This window comes from Zootermopsis nevadensis, unplaced genomic scaffold, assembly GCF_977971745.1.
Source record: "Zootermopsis nevadensis isolate Lab colony 2312 unplaced genomic scaffold, Znev_1.0 Znev_ptg000006l, whole genome shotgun sequence".
In the NCBI taxonomy this organism is placed as follows: Eukaryota; Metazoa; Arthropoda; class Insecta; order Blattodea; family Termopsidae; genus Zootermopsis; species Zootermopsis nevadensis.
The window spans coordinates 6,123,636-6,145,383 of record NW_028259138.1 but is presented as its reverse complement, the minus strand read 5'-3'; the positions used below and the strand labels follow the sequence as shown (position 1 = coordinate 6,145,383).

Below are 21,748 nucleotides of genomic sequence, written 5' to 3'. Positions count from 1 at the left end.
CAATAAAGTACCAGAGCTAAAATTCATTACAATGTGTAACTAATTCCCATATTACATGACTTAACATTCATATGCGACAAATATAATATGAAACTAGCAACTAAAAACAATATAATATTACCTAATACTCATATACAACATAAGAATGCATGTACTTCTCGAGACACAAGCAATAGCACTAAATAGGGCATTGACAAGTACAGATATCGACGAGCAAGGAAATTACTCTGTCGAAGCAATTTGTATTAATTATGACTTATTTATAACTTGTGTTGGGCAAGGCCGTGGTCTAGGCAACACGGAGTTTTCCTCCGTGGCATCCCAACAATTACTCCATTCACACACAGAAGAAGGCAATGGCAAACCACTTCTGGATCATCTGCCAAGAACGTATATGAACAGGTCCCAGTCCGAGAAAAGGATGGAAGGATCCTGTTCATATGGACCTGTCGTCAGACAGAACACTAAATAAATATAAAATAAATTTACAAAGTCTTCACTTTCAGGAGAATGCATCAGTTGGCTTAAAGTTGAGATGATAAAGTTGCGTCATATTGTGATAAATATATATTTGTTTAAATCTTGTCAGTCTAATAACAATAAAATTCCTATTAAATATTAAAATATTACTATAATTAACTTTTAAATATTTAAAATATATTAAATGATGTTCTCTATCGAAATGTTCGATTTACACTGTAAAAAATGATGATCTAATGTAAATCGAACATTTCGATAGAGAACATCATTTAGTATATTTTAAATATTTGAAAGTTAATTATAGTAATATTTTAATATTTAATAGGAATTTTATTGTGATTTGACTGACAAGATTTAAACAAATATGGCTTAAAGTTATTAAAGAGAACAGACAGGCACAGGCACTCACATGTTACCATCAGCAAAACTTTCCTCAGAAAGGAAAATAAGATTAAATTTACTACTCCACCCACTTTTCTATCGGGAATCCAGCGCCAGAGAGAAGAGATGAAATAAAGAAGTTCTGCATTCAAGATCAATGATGCGGTTTCAGTTGCCATATAAGGAGACATGTTTTGAGTTTTCTGCGTAACACAGTTTCTATATTGAGGTTTACGTGCCACCTTCACTAACGTGTTTTTGTACTGCTCGACACACGTCACGTTTGTGCCCTCCTTACATCCAAGACATTTGAAACACGAATGTTGCAAAAACAGATATTCTCGGCTAGCTGGGGTCTGAATACAGCACCGGCAATGACTCGTCGCCATGCCCAAAACAACATCACAGGCGTACCGAGCGGCCTCCTTGGGGAGACACATTGTACTTTTATATTTTGTTTGATTAAAATCATTTTGCAAGTAACTCCTCTTTAATTGACAGTCATATATATGCTACGAAAACAACTTAAATGAAACTGTGAACTTGAGCGAGGGCATTGTTGTTTAATTGGGCAATCTCATTCTGGCAGCGATACCCCCTAGGAGGGTCATCGCAAGTAAAAAAGGTCCGAATCACACCGTGGGAAGAAATGTAAGAAACAGGATTCAGTAAAATTAATTTCGGTGTTTCGCTTCCAAAATCTGTCCCGATAAATTTGACGTTGTTATGGTACTTTCAGGGCAACAGGAAGGGGGGATTCTTTGTGTGATGGGATGACTAACATTTTTATTCCACCAGGACTTCAGCATATTTCTATCTTACAAGGAAACATGAGCTCAAGACACATGTTTCTTTGGTCTTGGGGCCAGCTGGATTTATTCAACATATTACACATTCAATTGTAGTTAAAACTATTTATGTTTGGTTGCGCTTGAAAACGCTGAAAGAATGACATCCGAAACCATTGTTCTCTTTTGATTATCGTTTCCGTTCTTATGGTTTGTCAGTCTTAATTCACATGACGTCTTTCTGTAGGCTTACCTTAATTTAAGCTACGACTGCTTCCTTACTCATCCTTTCTTATTTATTATTTGCTTAATTACTCGTCATTTGACGCTATATAATCTATGCAATTGAATACGTCATTAGACAAACTAGGAATAAATAAATACCTGTAAATCGATTATTAGTACGATCTTACCGCTTCTGTTTCTGAATGATCCCAAGTAGTCTTCTTTGGTGCGTCAAAATTCCATTACTCGCAATAATGATACGAAATTTCACTGTCAATCACAGACCAAGCACTGGTAATTTACACATAATTATATCGGAACAGTATTGTAGATTATAGTCCCAACACAGCGTAATCACTTTCAAAGCTGACGTGGAAACCGACAGCCATCAGAACGCTCGAACACAACAAACACTGATTATTGTGCCACTACAGATGCGCAAAGAACGGAACTGGGACACGAAGGATTGTTGTCGGCGAACTTGAGCTACATTCCGTCTCCACTGCACTTGACGTGTGCACGAATAATCGTCAGAAACTAGTGACCTCTTGCCTCAAGCTATTGGCATCTCAAAGAAACCAAACAAACTCGTTCTTCTATTTCTTGATGCAAGTTGCCCAGACAACTTCCTTGAATTATTGACTCTTCTGCAGTGGCGTAGCAGACAGCCATAGACACAAGTAATCTTGCTAAAGTTGTTCCTGGAGCACCAGGCCTTACAGTCATACAGTCGATACATTCTTACCCTCGCCCTAAATGTGGATGTGTGGTCGGCTTCAGGCTCCGGCCGCTTTACCCCTGAGAAAGGAGCCCCCTGCTGTTCATTAGACAGGATGCTGGCCGATGAGCTCTGATGATCGAGGCAGCAAGGACTTCTGAAGCGTCGGTAAATTTCTATCAGACTACACGGCGGTACAGCCCAGAAGACAGCCATCTTCTTTCGGCATAAATTATGCCGCGAACTGCTTCTGGTCCACACTGCTTATGCACGATGCTCAGCTTTGTAAGGTGTGTTGTTTGCCCGTATAAACCGACATGTCAGATTCTAGTCTTTAGCCCGAAGATAGCAGACACGGCACTGGTCTAGTAAATCTGGGCTGCACATAATGGCACACTGCTTTGCAGTTTACAGAGGTCTATAACGTCAAATACGTCGTAAGTTCCAATTAGATACTTCTTGGTTCCCTTTCACCGTAGTTCAGAAGTTTCTGGACCGGTACTACTAAACATGAATGTTGATCCAAGTTACATCAGTCGAGGGGAATATTCTGCTACAATATCAACTCTCCTTTTTTTTGCGTAACGGACGGATTAACGGGTTTTGCCTCTTCCACTAATACAACTTCAAGTTCTACTTTTTCCACAGATGACACGTTGCACAGCACATTAAATGCACTTGCCTGCGTTGGTAATACCATACCTCAACATGTCTAAAGGGTTGAGACGTAATTACAAGGTGTAACTTAATGTTAAGACTGAATCACAATGTACTACACATGACACAAAATAAATGTAAAGTAAGAAGCTCTTCCAACACAATGAAATAAATGCGAATTTATGGCAATAATATTAGAGTATGAATTACACTAGACAATATAATTATTAAATCAATACCAGAGTTTATGTATAACGTGTAGCTTAACTCAAATCGTAGAAGGTATATGAGAATAAACTTATAAGGACCAATCATACAAAGAAGTAACTGACAAATGTCATCAAATAAATGTTAACAGAAATACAAATGGAAATACAGTCAGCAAAATTCATTCATCACTTTTAAAAACACACTAGTCGACTACAGCGTAATCAGATTTATTTAAAGTAATGTGAATTTAAAGATAAATGTTTTCCACTACGAGGTACATTATAATGAAGTAATTTCTTTGAGAACTGTGTTTGAAAATTGAGTAATTTACCACTATGGTGATGTTTCTTGGCCAGCTCGTTTAGCCTATCTGTCGGCATGTGATTTCTTTTTATGGGGTTATTTAAAAAGCAGTCTTTTAAACATATCCGGCAGACCTAAATAATTTCAGAGAATTTCTGAAGAAATTAATGCCATATCACTGGCTGTTACTCATTGTAATGGAACCTAAAATAAATCCTACTTTGTTATATTATACCTCGATAAAGCCAAACACTTGTATTTCAATCCACAGTACTTTGAATAAATCTGAATAAACAGTGGTTGACAAGAGTATCTTTTAAAATGATGAATGAATGCTGCCCCAACCTGTACAAAACTTTACTGAAAAAGGAAATTTGAAGTGTGTTGGCGTAAACTGAGTAATGGAGCGACATTTTACAGAAAGTTTCCTGTCCCCATCATTAGGGTGCTCAATAAGCTATGTACCCATATCAATAAAATCTTCTCAGGCGAACAGTTGCATCGACTGGTTTCTTCTTTTAACCAGTTGACACGGCTGATTGCCCGATAAGATTTTACTGAGTTATGTTGCTGCAAAAGCTTCAAATCATATGTTTGGCTATGTTGGTAAGTTGTGGTAGATGTACTATACGAGCAGATAGGATAAGCCAGAGTTTTGGCAAGGCCAATGGAAGTGTGGAGAACCAGAGTAAGGGAAGGTACAGCAGAACTGATGGAAGAAAGAATTAATGAGATACACTAACATAAATAGGTACAAATTTTCAAAATAATGATAGCCCTTTGAAATCCTCCTCCTCGATCCGTCGCCCTGCTAGGGCATGGTGGCATCCCTTTGAAATACATGATATTATTATTTTTATTTCTTTGTTATTTCTATTTTATTTTACTTATTTTGGTTCTACTATCACCCCGATGGTGGAGGTAATAAACTCTTCAGAAATGTCAGTTTCTACCAGACTACATGGTCCTACATTCCAGAGGACACCCACTTTCATAAGTATTATAAATTCTTTAAGAAATGTCATTTCATTTTGGATATTATAATGCATATAATAATCTGACAAGGTGATGAGAGTAACTATGTAATTCTGTGTTCTGTATGGTCTAGATGAAGATATGTGTTATAAGTATGTGGCATTCTTTCATTCAGGACAACTGTGCAGAGTATATTGTTCTGCACACTTTTGTTAGATTAGGTTAGATTATCCGTGAATGGAACAAGAAAACGCTGGTTTCACATATCGAATTCATAAATATACATTTTCAATGGACAATGAACTTTTATTTGTGTAAGAGTTTTAATGGCAGAAAGAACAAATTGAAGAACAAAATTTTTTTAGACGTTTCATAGCGATACTGTTGTTATACTGCAAAAAAATAAAAAGGTTCAGAAAGAAAACAAATTATCTAATATCAAACATTATTAGTGCTGTTTGTAACTGCACATTCAATGGGAAAAAATGTTTATTATGTCTTATATACAACAATTTTTACCGTGGATATGCACACATAAAATAAAATAAACAATTTGAGTCTTTACAATTAGAACAAGGCCAAACAATATTGTAACCTGAATTACCATGTCTGTAAGAAGTTTCAGATCAGCATCTCTGCATTCACAAAACTTGACCACAACTGCGTACCTGGATAGATGCTTCTTAAGTGAGCTTTTTGTATGTGGAGACTCCATATTTAAGTACATTATAACCAAGTGGTCATATAGATCAATTGGATTATTCATGATCTTCACACACAACTACAAATCAGGACACTGACTAACTTCAATTTGCATTCTTTTAATGTCTGTTGCCTAAGCTTTTCTGTGAGTTTTCTAAGATATCTTTGTTTCAGTATCTCACACATTAATGAATGCAAGGGTAGCAATGATACTTCAGTGATAATCCCTTTCAGTCTAAAATAATATCTCTCTATAAGACCTGATTTTATTATGTTCAGGACCATGTGGTTCAGTTTTAAGTGAATGAAGTTTTTTTATTTTCATACATTACAATAACTCTTATTTCTAATAATATGCTGTGGCTAATACAATCAACAAATTCCACAAAGACACTTGTTGCAGCATTTTGCTGTGGAAGCTATATTAGTGGGCCATTGAGCATGTTATCAGCTGTTTTGAGCTAATAAAACATAAGATATCTGAGAAGAATCAATTAAATTTATAGCTTCCTACGATTTAATATATTTTCTTCTTGCAGAGATTATAATGCAGCATTAATTGGTTTCATGCCTCAAATATCTTGCTGCTTTGTGACATGATTAATACAACTGATCTCTAATTCTGGTTTGTGACAGCACAGACTAGGATATGAAACCTCTATGACCCTTTCTACTTAGGAACATCAAGTGAGGGAAAGGAGTAATTTTTGTAGAAATGTTTTAGTTTAATATGAATATTAAAATTTTCTACCTATTTCCTTTGTGTGTTGTTACTACATGAGAGTTATAGTTTTTTAAAATTTTTATAACTCTACAATATAGGATTTTTAAAAGTATTATTAGTCCTCCAGTTGAGGTACCTTTCCCAATTTTTCTTGTCACAAAAAGAGTATACTTTTTCCTTAATATCAGTAATATTGTAGCATTCAAAGCACACATAAATGAAGAATTAAAACAAAATTTCTTATGTTAAAGTAAAGTATAAATATATAAACTACACTTCATCTGTAGAATAGTACATTTGCAGTAGAGAAAGGTTCCTCAAACCATTTGGTATGATTTAATTTCCATCATGCTGTGTCCATGGAATGTAGGTATTGACTTATATTTTTCCACTGTCTTTTGATCACAATCATAATAATATTTATGTAGTCCATAAATAAAAAGTTGTAAATAATACAGTAAAGGATTCAGAAAGAAAATACAACTTATGATGACAGTTTGAAAACATACTGTCATGGTTAACTACCTACTTTTTTATTTGTTAATATACTCCATGACATTGAAGATTTATACTGATCAATATTTGAAATCTGAATAATTTTTATTCTAGAAGTATTTCCCTTTATTAATTAACATTTTCACTTGCAGAAAAGACCACTTCTGTTGAGCTTGTAATCAACTGTTTCAAAAAACCCTGCTCTTCTGTTCCTATCCCACATTATTTTTAGGGTTCAGATATTACATGTTTGTTCACTTATAATTCAAAGTGGGCACACTGTTTCTATAGATTTTTATTCATTTAAGGAAGTGTAAACTTATTATGTGTGCAGGTATAAAAAAATTAAAAATTATCTGGTCATTTTTTGTTGTTTTAATGTAATAAATTATACCTTACTCTAATAAGTTTATTAAAGAATAAAAATTATTTAAAAATCTAAGGAAACATATTATAGTCAAATGTTATGTCAAATTAGAGTCACATCATATATGTATATCAAAAACACTCACACAAAGTAAGAAATCTTAGTTGTATCCCAGAAATTAAAGACACACACCGGTAAATATAGAGTATAAATCATATTATACTCCTTAAAACAAAGCTTAATTTTTAATAATTCATAAGAAAACTAATACCAACAAATCTGCTACCTAACATTCTACATGCAGGTATAATGTTAAAATTTTGTTTTATAGAGTTAGCTATACCCAAAACTGATTTTTTTGACAATGCATAATTAATTTCAGACAATTTTCAAAATTAATCCATAATACTGTGTTATTTTATTACAATGTTTTTATATTGTGAAGAATTCAAATACCACTTTTCTTACTTTGTTGAGCATGTCTCATTCAGCTTGTGTAATGTGATGGAATGACTTTCCAAAATATTTTTATATGGCATCTGAACCATTAAGTCAGAAAATTAAAACTCTGGTAAGGTTACGTACTATGATGAAGGTGAAATTTTAAGAGGAAAAGAAAATCAGGACAATATACTGTGTTTGCTATATTTATGAAAATATTAAAGATTTTCTTATAATGGAATATTTAAAATATATTTTCTTTATATACCACAGCACTAACATGATCTGAACTTATCCTCAATAATATGGAAATGAAAGGCAAAATATGAGAACTCTAGATATACAACAATATATCTAGAGCCATAATAAAAGTAAACTTTGATAAAGTATCATTCAAGAAGCAAAGTAATTTATTTCCTATCCACGGGGAAATATGTACAAAACAAAACTTGTCCTGAACATTAAAGATAGCTTCTTCTTTTTTTAGTAATCACCATTCCCCCATCTGGTATGTGATATTGAATAAAGAAGAACAAAAAGATATTCTTCAGATTGGTGTCTAGAAAAGGGATTTTCAACAGGTGGCTCACAAACTCCATGCAGCTCTTTAAGTATCTGTTAATAATAGCCTAAATAAACAAATGAGTCTGCATACGTGTGGAACCATCTTGCTAACATGCAAACATGTGTTGTACTATGAACAGCATGTTTAATAAATTCATGAATAATACAATATCTAATGTATTCTGCTATTTAATTCAGTAAATGACTTCTTGTTTCTTACATATTGAATAAATAATTATTAGTTGGTTGTTCTATTCAGGACTTCATAAATTATCATGATGGCTGCTGTTCTTCAAAATTTATAAAATTATTTTTAACTGTTTTAATGACCACAAAAAATTTCAATAATATGCATTTCAATGTCTGCAAGATTATCATGGATAACTCAGGGTTTCTTCATATACAGGTTATATAGCCGTTTTGTACTGTATTAATGTGTATAAATTAAATAATAAAAATATATAAAATGGTACAGATGAGTTTGTATAAAACCTCTCTTTGGTATCATCTGAAAAGTCTGTGGCCAGTTAGGATGTAAATGTAACATTTCAATGTTTTAAATACTGTCAGGATAATAAAAATATGCAGGTATAAGATGTCTTGTAGAGTTCACAGGACAAACATTAATCCATAAATAAAACTAGAACTTTGTCAAATATTATGCATGATTGTGAAACATAGCATTTCTTTGAGGAAGCAACATAAATCACTAACGATATATGTTTCACAGTGAACACAATTTAGTCTGTTGCAGCAAGTTCTTCCAAATACATTGGAAACAACCTATGAGTCTACATGGCATCATTATGCAGAAGACAACAATCTAAATAAATTATAATTATTTTAAAAAAGTGTCAAAGGAAGTATCTGTCCCAAAAGAGGGGATATCAATGCAGAATTTAGTGAGGAATGCTGTAATTTTTACAGGTTCCCTAGGATTGGTATGGTAGCAAAATAAAGAAGGTAAAGATGGGCTGAAAGGGAGAGAAGAAAATGTATACAGAACTTTGTGGAGAAAACTCTAGGAAAGCAGCCAACTGGAAGGTGAGGAATTGTGAGGATAACATTAATGTTGACTTTATGGAAATAAATTGTTAGAGTGGGAGGTTGATCGTATTAATCTACAATTGTGGACTTCAATATTAGTAGTGTTGAACCACCAGGTTCTATTACCAAGCAGTGAAAACATTTATTTAGTCAATGTAGACTTGCAGAGCCTTAAAAATGAGAACGGGTTTACAGACATAGAATGATGCAAGTTATGATTATGAACAGTTGATCAGCTTTACAGTACTGGTAACACATCTACAACTATTCAGTAGTATTTGAGGTTTTCATGGAAATGGGTCCAAAGATGGGTGTCTTCTAAGTTGCAGCACCATGTAGTCTGGTAGAAGTTTACCAATGTTTCAGAGGTCCTTGCTGCTTCCATCATCAGGTTGACAAGTCACTGCCCTGATGCTGGAGGCAGCAAGAACCTCTGAAACGTTGGTAGACTTTTACCACGCTACAACCCAGAAAACAGCAATCTTACAACTATTATGTTGAATGACGGTAGCATTGTTAAAATTATGTGGACAATGAGTGTTATCCAGTAACATTGGTAATATTCCCTGTTAAGTGGGTCTTTTTCCACCACGACATAAGCCAGGAAAAGCAGGGATAGAAAAACAAAGTTTATAAGTTTCTTCTCTTCCTACCATTTCAATTTTTTTCAGAACATTTCATATAGGCCTATATGATCAGTTTTTAAAATAGTGTAATTCTGAATTAGTAACAATTTTCACTACTCACGTTCTTATTACACATACAGTATAAACTTTGTTATGAAAATTCCCTTATTTTATTTCCCAAATATTCACTTTTTTATGCAGCTAGTTAAGTGATCACACTATAATTTTTGTTCCTTTAGCATTTGGTAACACTAATCTCTTTATCTGTTCTGTGATGTGTTTGTTTTAATTTATGTGCATCAAAATCCAGGAATGAAGAAATTTGTTTCTTTCCCTTAAGAAATATAAATTTAAATTCATAATTGATTATATTAAGATGGTTATTAAAATATTGTTTGTTCTGAAAGATTTGGCACATTTTCTTGTGTGGTTATTCCTGTAATTTTAATTTTCAGACTGGGATTATCTGAAATTAATGACTGTGAAGCACTATAATATCAGTAATAGTGTGTTTTCCTTCCTTAAATAATGTCATTCACAACTAAACCAAAACAATTATCTCATGATTCGTGCTTTATAACATGTTTTTGCCTATCTGCTTAGTGATCTATAGAATAAGAAAGTCAATCCATACACTAATTGGTCATTCAATCTGAGTCGAGTTCTACTTTGGATCACTTCTTAATTAAACATCTGGACCCTAAACATAATAATGGTCTGTGTTGTATCCAACATTAATACTTATAACCACTTGTATAGCTATTTTACAATGCTACACAGAATAATGAAAATAAATAATCACTTACTTTCAACACTGTAAACTTTAAATAGAGTAATGGAACATAATCCACAAAACAAGATATCTGCTCTTGGTGAAGGGTTACTTCTGTACTATTTGCAAAAGCCAATCTAATTCTTTTTCTCAATAAAAATAACTATCTTAATCTCTAAGTAACAAAATAATTTACCACAACAGTTGATTAAATAAAGGAATCAAGGTTTCAGGGATGATAAAAAAACATCAAATTTATATTGGTTGACACACATTATCATTAACAAGGAAAGCATGTATCAAATGGACAGCAAGTGTACACTCTCACACAGTTTGTTATACCACTCTCTAGAACATACACACTACATGACAATGCACAGCCAGCCACCAATTTTGCTAGCTTCTTTAACAGCAGTCAAAAAGCTAACCAACAATTCTGAAGGTTTGTGACAATGGTGTGTTGTTGAAGCAAACTACTTTCTGGACATTATCCATTGTCCCAGACTTAATGAAACGCGACATTTCAAAGATTGGAATCTGTCTTCAGGTAAAACCTATTCTGTTGGGTCCAATTGATAGAGCCAGTCCCTATCTCTGGAGATAGATTCCAATCTCTGAAACCTTGTGTTTTATTAAATCTGGAACAATGGATAATGTCCAGAAAATAGTTTTCTTCTAACCAACAATGTATGAAAAAAAGTCATTATGTCTGCACTGGATCAAATAATTTTTAATGCACATAGAGGAGTGCTGATATATATTTTAAAATGTCCAGTACATCTAGTGAAATATTACTAAACACCTTTGAAATAATGATTTATATGTTGACAGCAAATGGTATACATCTTAAATTAAATGCTGTACCATCAAAGGTGTATTAAAATATATGATAGGCCTATTTTAAAAAAATAAACAATTTTGATGATGTAATCACATGTTTTTTTTTTGAGAACATCATTACTAAAACACAATGTATAGTTGTGCAAGTGGAGCTATGCAATTGTACTTTATTGACAACTACTATGGTTCTGTGTGCTGAACCAAAGGTAGAGGTTCGAATCTCATGATTTGTGCACTATAACAAACCATACTTTTTAACGAAAGGGAATACAGTAATAGTGACTTTAAATTAAGAAATCATTAATAAGAATTAATTTATCCTTTGGAAATATTTAGTTTTGATGGATTCATGTACAGCAACAGAATGTTTGTGTTGTATTGTCTGCAAAATTGTAACAAACTATGGCACGATATGGCCTACTAGTAATAACAATGTACATAAACTCTTTTTTGTATTTTTTGTTTTATTTTCATCATGTATCAGGATAACAAACAAACTCCTGATTGTTTTTCTTTCACTCTCTCTATAAATATGTAACAAACTTTTGTTGGATAAAAGATCAATCCGCAGTCAACACTGAAACTGGAAATGATGAATAGATACACGTATACACATCTACAATTTTAAATAGAGTGTATGTATACTTAAACAAGTGAAATGACAGTGCGGATTCCGGGAATTGCAGCACAGCTGATAATCGACAATAAAAACACTTTCTAATCGCAATATGCTACGTTTAAACTGGTTCAGTAATCATTATGTTTTCATACACAGATAGAAAATAACAAACAAAACAAAATCCCAATGCAGTCAGAAGCCTGAGTAAACAGGATATATATATATATATCTATATATATATATATATAATATTTCTATAGACTATGTCAATATTAAATAGTAATATTAAGAACAAATACTGCATGTTGTACCACCAGGCAGGCCTATGTTACAGTACACTATGATTATGTTTATACTTTGAAGTAATAAATACAGCTATATGTTATACAGGCTCACTTTCCTGTACAGAACAATTGCACAGCATAATGTTTATATTTGTCTAATGTGTACATAACTTATATATGTAAATCATCCACTCTGTTATGTATAATTTCCACTGTATCACACATCTAGCCAGCAACCATACATTTCACTTCATATGATATGTGCCCCCATCAGCTGAAGTTATTGACCACCTACAACACCACAAATTAAACAGAAAACAATGAATGTATATAATTCTAGGCACTTAGAGAACAATGAAGCCTTTGTGGCAATGTATGGATACAGCTATATTCTTCTTTACAAGGACTTAAGTTAATACAATGCACAGAACTATTACAAATAACAGTGTAACTCTCCTGCTTTCTGCCATGACGCTTCTTTTTGACACTGACATGTATAATGAAAGGAGAAAATTACTATTTTTCGGACAAGAAACACTACTGGTGAGTGTAATGATGGAAACTTCTATAGGGGTAGTTACTGAACTGAATGTTGACCTGTAAGGCTCTGTCTAGATAATGTCTGTTATTGTTATATGCCTGCTAGCATATGTTATTCTTTATTCTGAGGGCTTAAGGAAGAGCAGTCATATATACAGATATACCTCTTACATTGATGAAAGACTCTCAGGTAACAAACCAATTTAGGTGGGTGAATGAACCATTTCTTCTGCCAACATTTCGAGAGCTATCTCTGCTCTCATCTTCAGGGCAGCTGCGAAACGAAATTGGTCCTATGCAGCTATCCTGAGAATGAGAGCAGAGATGGCTCTCAAAACGTTGGCAGAAGAAACGGTTCATTTACCATTCACCCACCTGATGCGGCTTGTTGCCCAAGAGTCTTTCGTCAACTTCAGTCGCCGCGAAAGCTTCACTTTATATACCTCTTACACATTTACAAAAGTTATTGATAGCAGCTACCCAGCATAGGTAAAGTATAGATAACAGAAGTTCTTCTAAGCAAGTTCTATTCTCAAATATTTACCAATGACATGTAATTGTTTATTTGAAACTTTACAAAGATGTTATTATTATATGTGTGATGCAAAATTTCATTTCAGACATGTGATATATTTTGCAGAAATATAAAGACCACAGGAAGAAGACTGAGAACATAATCTCCAGAATTCACATTGTAGGATACTGTATTTTTAATGACATTACAAGCATGAACCCTGTGGACACCATTGCAAAATTATATATATAAATTTCTTTTTTGAATTTTTCAAGTAGCAAACTGGAAAAAGAATGATTTATACTCTTTCATACCACACTCTACTGCAACAGCATTTTCCTGCATTTGTATTAAATTAAACAGAATTTTGAGGTTCTCATGGCAATGAGTAAAAAGATGGTTCGTTATCTTCTAGGTTGTAGCTGCCTCCATCATTAGGATGGTCAACACCCAGATCATGGAGACAGCAAGGACCTCTGAAAGATTTGTAAACTTCTACCAAACTACATGGAGCTACAACACAAAAGACAGCCATATTAAACTTCTTTACAGACAACAAAGATGTTATGACTTAACCTTTATTGTCCTTGTGTCTCTTCTTACATGCAGTCCAACTTTACATGTGTCACACTGTAATACTAATAAACTATTAATATGGAGTTAAAGTCAAACTGGCAATCCCATAATAAGGGAGTTTACATCACCTTTTTTCATATTCTACAGGTTTATGTACTGATTAGACCTATTGGTTACTGTGTTTGCTATTTTATGAGACAGAGTAATTTCAGCAAGATTAAAGATACTTGAAAGAATTAAAACTTAATGATCACTTTGGAATTTAATTTTGAAATTAACTACTATTTTTAGAGAATACACTATCATTAGATTATACATTCTGCCTCATACCTAAAGGTTATGGGGTTTCTTTTCCAGAGAGTATAATGGCCCAAGTATGAAGCAGACAACTCACCTCCATCCAGTTCGGTGAAGAATGTGTGGAGGTTTACCTCCACTCTCCCACATGCCTTCATAGAAAGGTGTTTAAGCACAGGGTCAATTTAACTTTTCACTTTGTTTTACACACTCCACAACTGTTACCTTGTTTTAGAAGTAATTAGTTTCAGTCTGGGATCCAAAACAAATGAAAAATGTTAACATATCTTTGGATCAGTGATCATGCACTCATTTTGAATGTTTAAAGTGTGGAATAGTAGTATTAAATCCAATAAATATATTTTGTCTGTATAAGGAACAGCAGTTATAAGGCATGTATATGTTTATTGATCTTAATTCACATATTTTTGAAATTAATTTGTATTTCCTTCAAATAAACTGCACAACATTTTAAAAGTTGTCCACATCACATGATCAGCTGTGGTATTTATTTTCCCTCTGAATTATGATAAGCAAGGTGACCCACGATATTTGTAATGTGAATGGTAATGTGGTGAATCGCCCTGACATACAAATGCGAACAGCATACAACCACCTCTATGAAACACTTTGAAGTAAGACCATATATAAAAGATGGCTGTAGTTGACGACAGAAATATCTCATCACTAATAATTGATAACAAGAATTAGTTGTTAAAAGACTTACATATCAGTTATAGATCATCTGGAGTTTCATTTGTTCTACTAAAGTTTATTCACATGGATGTAACTCCCAGAAAAATGTCAAGAATTATTTCTTATAAACATACATATACCTATTTGATTTTCAGCAGGGTAATCTGCAACAAAATCAGTTTATACCAAGATACTGAAGTGACAACTTTCACTTTTTTATTTGTTCTTGCAAACAATGCATACAGCAAACATGAAATAGGGAAAGCAAGTGAAAAATAATTCACAATATTTATCATATGAGGTTCATTGTTATAGAGTGCTAACTTTCATGGTTCTTATAACATGGTTTATGAAACTTTCAAAATATATTCATGTAGAAGTTTAATTCAAGTAGGTAAATATGTATCTGAGACATTCCTCATCATGAACGGTCTAAAACAAGGAGATCCTTTGTCTCCCTTGCTCTTTAACTATGCACTAGAATATGCTATCAGGAAAGTCCAGGATAGGCAGGAGGGTTTGCAATTGAATGGGACACATCAGCTATTGGCATATGCTGATGATGTTAATTTATTGGGGGACGATATGAATACAATAAAGAGGAACGCAGAAGTTTTACTAGAGGCTAGTAGACAGATGGGGCTAAATTAAATTCAGAAAAAACTAAGTACATGTTAGTATCTCGTCATCAGAAGACAGGCGGGCAAAATTACCTTAGGGTAGCTAATAAGTCCTTTGAAAGGGTTACAAAGTTCAAATATCTGGGAACAACAATAACAAATGAAAATGACACTCATGAAGAAGTTAGGAGGAGATTAAATTCTGGAAATGCTTGCTACTTCTCAGTTCAAAATATTTTGTCTTCCCGTCTGATTTCTAAGAACCTGAAAATGAAAGTATACAAAACAATAATCTTGCCTGTTGTTTTGTATGGGTGCAAACCATGGTGTCTCACTCAGAGGGATGAACACAGATTGCAGGTGTTCGAGAACAGGGTGTTGAGGAGGATATTTGGGCCTAAGAGGGAAGAAGATGGGGCATGGAGAAAACTCCACAATGATGAGCTTAAAAATCTGTACTGCTCCTCCAGTATTGTCAGGGTGATTAAGTCGAGAAGAATGAGATGGGCTGGGCATGTAGTGCGCATGGATAGGACAAGACGTGTGCACCGGGTATTGTTTGGTTTCTGAAGGGAAGAGACCGCTGGGGAGACCTAGACATAGATGGGAGGATAATCTCAGGCGGGATCTATGGGAGATAGGAGTTGAAGGAAACTGGATTTTGTTGGCCCAGGGCAGGGTCCGGTGGAGGGCTTTGGTTAATTCGGTGATGAACCTTCGGGTTCGGTAAGCCATCTAGTTAGTTAGAAGTTTAAAAATATCACAGTGGAAAGTAAAGTTAAAGTAGTTTGTGGTGCTTAATTACACATAATGCCATGCAGACATAAGGGGAGTGTATAGCCTCATGCATTCTTAACCACACACTAAATAGAAGTGAGTTGTTAGGTACATGCCCCAGCTGCATAACCTTCATGAACTAACCCTGGTGTCTATTACATAGGAGGCTGGGTGGGCCCCAGAGCCAGTCTGGACATTGTGATAAAGAGAAGAATCCTGCCCTGCCAGAAACCAAACCCAAATTGTCCAGCCTGTATCATAGTCACTATACTGACTAAGCTATTCTATGTCGGTACAAGCAGCAAGAAGAAGAAAAATATTGTCTTTTCATATTGGAAACAACAAGGGCTCAAACTTTTCCAACATGTATATGTACATTTTCACATGGCAAATAACCTGTTTTCACATTGGACAATTGTGACTGAGGTTTGAATATTACCTTAATTCCTTAATGTAATTGTTGGAATATTACTCTGAACTAGTCAATGCAGCTTTCTCTCCAGTATTTTCCATTTCAACTTACAAAATTAACACCAAATAATCTCTGTAACCCATACATCAACTGTTACAGAAAGAAAACTATAGGATGCAGACAAATAATTAATACCACATATACTTTTTTTGGCTCAATGGACCATTCTTGGGGAAACTGTCATCTAAATACAAAATATAAAATACTAATCTGCTAAACAACACCAAAGTTGAACAACCGAGTAAAGAATGATTTCTGAAGTATGATAATCACATGTCCAGCCCAAATGGATTTGTTCTTTACCCTGAGGTTATGCAGACAACACTTGATATGATAATTATGCAAGTGGTAATATCTTAGGTTTAAGAGAAGTGTGATGAGCTACATGAGGTGTTTTTATAGACATGGAGACACCAAGAAGAATAAGAAAAAATGTTTTACCAGGATAGGCAGAAGAAAGAGAAGAATTAAATTCAAAATTCACTATAATTGGCATTTATAATTTGGGAAATTAAATGCACTGACAACATGTATAGTACAATGCATTACTCCATATGGTATAGATTCAGAATATCAGGTTACCCTAATATAGTGTACCTAATTTTGATCTCTGAGTGCCCCAAGTGAAATATGTTTCAGAACCTGAAACTGATATTTCTTTAGAAAATATATTAATCCTTTCCCTCACTTTACATGTACCACATGCACTCTTTCCTTGTGCATTAAATTTTACTAGGTTCTTCTTCAGTAGATGCAATGAAATGCTAAGTTAGAGGAATAAACTTCATGTGAAGAATGCATAAAATATTTGTGTGCTGAAGGAAGGATAGGAAATGGATCGATGCAGCAAAAATATATTCAATTTTCCTCTACCCAAGAATAAAAGTATATTATAATATACTTTTAATTTTTTGATAAATAATATTGCAATCATAGTGTGATTTGTGATTGTTCTGTAGAGTGTGCTATGATACAGTCATTATGGTTTGAATGTCAATGTGGGTGAATGACAAAATGATGTTCTTCTTCTTCTTTTGTAATCAACCCTAGGATTGATTGGCAGCAGCTTGAGCTGCTGATACTTGGGAAATCCTGAGGATCTTTAATGCGGTGGATTCCCCTTGCCTTTCGCATCCTATGTCGTTGACCCATCTGGGTTCATCTGCCTTCAGGGGTGATTTCTCACCCCAAGGGCATGTTATGATTGTAATATATGAGTACTCAAATATCCACTTAATATCAATGTCTTTCTGGCAGCACTGTACCCTACACTTAATATTCACTTCAGTCAATAAATTTGTCACATTGTTAATCATTATAAATAATAAAAATTTTATGTACAGGGTGGGTGGGAAGTAAGTAGGCATTGAGAAATGGTTATAACCTCTATATTAAAGCCTACTTACTTCCCACCCACGCTGTATAATTGAAGCCACAAACCTTTGCCTTCTAGTCTTCCATTATTCTTTGTCTGAAACACCTTGGAATATTAATTTACTGCTTGAAGCTGCCACTTAAGCAGTGTGTGTAGTATTACTATAAATATCTATCCACCTACTGACACTTAACTAGGATGGATAATTTTTATTCCTCATAATATGTTTCAATCTCACTATTAGACCATTATCATGTTGTTACAGCTATAACAGGATCATTCTGACATTCAACATTAATATTTAAGTTGAAACCCAAACATGTTACAAGTTTTATTTTAAACATCAGAATGAAGATCCTATTATAGTTATATCCATATAACAATGGACCAATAGAGGGACTGAAATATTTTGTGGCAGATAAAATTTAAGCATTTCAAAAGAGTGCTGGTAGATTGATACATATCAGTAGCAATGCTAATAGGTATTGTACAATACAGAAGGAGTTGTGTTAAACTACAATTTCTTTTGATGCTGGAACTGCTATCAACTCACTATTACACAAGATTCAATCTCAAATTATCATCTACAGCACACTAACATATAGCGCAAAATCAAAACTCAGTGATACAAAGGTTAGGAGAATATGAAATTATCCATACCCTCTCTGAAGCAAGCTGACATTGCTGTAGTAAAGAAAGCAAAATTTTAAGAAATGTTTATCTGCAGATTGCCATCATGGTGAGAGCTGGGGTCAGGGTGATGTGTTACAAAAGAATATTACAAAATACATTCATACCAACATGTGCATTAATGTAAGAGGTATGAAACTGTAACCAACATTTCATGAAATTTGTATTTCATTTATTAATTAAATTCTCAGAATGGTATCTTAATAGTAATTAAGATTTTGAAAATGCCAATAAACTTGACAAAGTACTACTGAAGTGTAATATTGAAATAGGTTATTAAGCCACACTGTAATTCTGTCATTTTGCTGACTTCATCAATTGAAGTTTTTGTAAGAATTTAATAACTGTTCAAACTCATTCAACTTCTGTATATAACGCCTGACTCCCCTCTCTCACCTATGAGACTGATGCATATAGTGACAAGATGGTTGTCACAAGTCCCCTACAAGTGTTCATTCACTTGATACTTCAGACAGAAACACTGCAAAGTGTCTTGTTCCTTGTCATCCGTTGTGTGCTCATTTTAGATTCACATTTTGGTTGTGAAACGATGTTCATATTCTTGCTCCACTTGTTCCTTGTTCACATGTCCTGGCACTGGAAGTATCCAGGCAGAAGCAGTTTAAACCTAATAACACTGCACACTAACAATGATGTTCATTTGGGGGCGATATCGTTGAGTTTATCCCTGTCAGCACCTCTAGGTTGTGCTCATGACATGCATTAACAATTTACTTACAAAGACAACAACAATAACAACAACAATAAATACATACAGCTACAGGAAACTTGCTTATTGCTTTCACAGATCTGGGCGAGGCAGCAATCCCAGAAATGCAGTTGGCTAGTTATTACAGAATAGAAGTAGTAAAAAAGAGAGACATACATGATATGGAAGTAAATGTCTTATTTCTATACATTTTTCTAATTTTTTTGTTTCTTTGTGACATTTGAAGAGCTTAATAGCACACAATAACAACAAAAAGCATTAAATGTTTTATTCCGTCCATGTATTTAGTGTTATCGGATTATGAGTACTTTTATCATACTTAATTATCTAAGATTCATGCTAGTGTGTATGAATATACACTATGCTATCACACATTGTACCTATGGAGAATTATCAGAAGGCAAAACTGATAATTCTGCAATATTTTCCATTGCTATTTATTTTCAGGGAGCAATAATAAATCAGAGCAATAATTTATCTAGTGTTGTTTTGAGAAAATGTCAGGTGTTATTGCTGATCAGAAAGGCTGCATTTTTCATGTAAACAAACTAGTTAATATTAAAAGAAATTATTTTCCTTTCATAGCTTTTACAGCTTCCCAACTTCAGAATGTAATTAGGCCCAAAAAGCTTGTTTGACATCTCTACATCAACAACTTTTATCCGTGTTATGTAGATGTAAGAGGTGCAAAAGAGGGTTTTGTTCAATGTAAAGCGCTTGATGTCATATTACTGGAAAATAGAGCAAGCTTTGCTTCCTGTTTGTAATATTGGTGTATAGAGTTTTGTTAATTCTGCAACCTTAATTTAACCAATTAGTCTTACCTTCAAAATTCCCCATGTTCTGAAAAAGATTATATCCAACATTTTGAAAAACAATTTACACCCTGCAAAATAACCAAGAAAATTACTTCCGTTTTGCTACAACAATAACCAACGTTCACAAAATATATGTATATTTAATATTTGAGGGTCATAATATCATACTATTTATGTGTGTGTAATGATATTCATACATATGAAATGTTGTATGCAATTTTATGTCTAATAAAATAGCCTAATATTTGTAAATGTCTTTCAGAATGTACAGTACACCAGACACTTTACAGACAAACTAACTGTATGTAATGGATGCACTTATATAAATGTATGTATCTGTAATTTAAACAGCATGTAACGATGAATATAAGTAACATTTTCTAGCTGCCGCCAGCAATCAACATGGGCCCCGGGACCGGCCCCAGACCACATACCCCTCCCAGTCCCCAAACAAACAACACCACTCAGGCTGTAAAAAAATAGCTTGGTCATCTCTTGACACTAAAAGGGACACACAATTATCTTGTACTCAAACATGAGCGAGACAGCCACGAAGACAAAGTATAGCAGGAACATGGTGAAGCCCAGCCCCTTGTTCATCTTCCAGCGAAAACAGGCGATGGAAAGAATCACAAATAGTAGCATCATGAAAAGGATAGCTATCGAGCACACCATTCCAATACTATTTACTTCAACAGGCTTTCCATAGATGATCCCATAGAGCAACCAAGGCACTGGTAACCTGTACACACAGAAAACACTTAGAAACATGGGTACATGCTTAAAGGCAATCTTAGATTCCCAATAATGGTAACCACCATAATAATATTTGGAGAAGAGTACAAATGACGAAGCTCCTCATTATGCAATTTTCTCTATCCTCCTGTTCCTTCCCTTATTCTCAAACTGTATCCTCAGCTCTCTGTTTTCACACCCCTCAATTTATGTTCTTACCTTATACTGAGAGACCAAGCTTCAGACCCATACAAAAATACATCAAAATAATAAATCTGTATATTTTAATATTTATGCAATTTTGAGCTGAATGATAGCAAACATTCCCCAAATACATAAGCTTCTCTCCACACAGCGTAAGAACTCAAGAAGACCAATACTGACATAATTTGGATTTGTTACTGCCATTCCAAAATGCCTGAATTTTTACAAATTTCTAAATGATTTATTAGCTGTTTTATGTTATGTATTTGTCGTGCATTCATATTTGTATATGTATTGTTATACTCATATTACTTCCTGACATGTTGTGTGTCAGAATTTCTGTTTATTTAACATTAGGCCATGTCAACTGAAGAATTATTATTGTTATCTCAACCAAGGCAAATGGTTATGCAGTGAGGAATAGAACTAATGCCCTTAACATTCTGTTTATTAGCCACACTGAAATCAGTGCTGTCATGTGGATCG

General features: G+C 34.0%; 2 protein-coding genes across 5 annotated transcripts in view; both read right to left on the bottom strand.

Annotated features, from left to right (window-relative positions):
• LOC110827964 (uncharacterized) overlaps positions 1 to 3,125 on the bottom strand; it is a 55,795-nt gene extending 52,670 nt beyond the window's left edge. Inside the window, exon 1 of one of the 2 annotated variants that reach the window (XM_087343610.1) lies at positions 2,034 to 3,125. The gene's annotated coding sequence lies outside the window, so the exon portion shown is untranslated. The remainder of the gene's footprint in view (positions 1 to 2,033) is intronic. The other variant, XM_022060172.2, reaches the window with a different exon arrangement.
• Positions 3,126 to 5,165: 2,040 nt separating this feature from the next.
• Nckx30C (solute carrier family 24 member Nckx30C) overlaps positions 5,166 to 21,748 on the bottom strand; it is a 211,015-nt gene continuing 194,432 nt past the window's right edge. For all 3 annotated transcript variants that reach the window (XM_087343600.1, XM_022060173.2, XM_087343601.1), the window contains one exon: positions 5,166 to 21,065. In XM_087343600.1, coding sequence (XP_087199726.1) covers positions 20,825 to 21,065 — 241 coding nt within the window. In that variant the 3' untranslated portion in view covers positions 5,166 to 20,824. The remainder of the gene's footprint in view (positions 21,066 to 21,748) is intronic.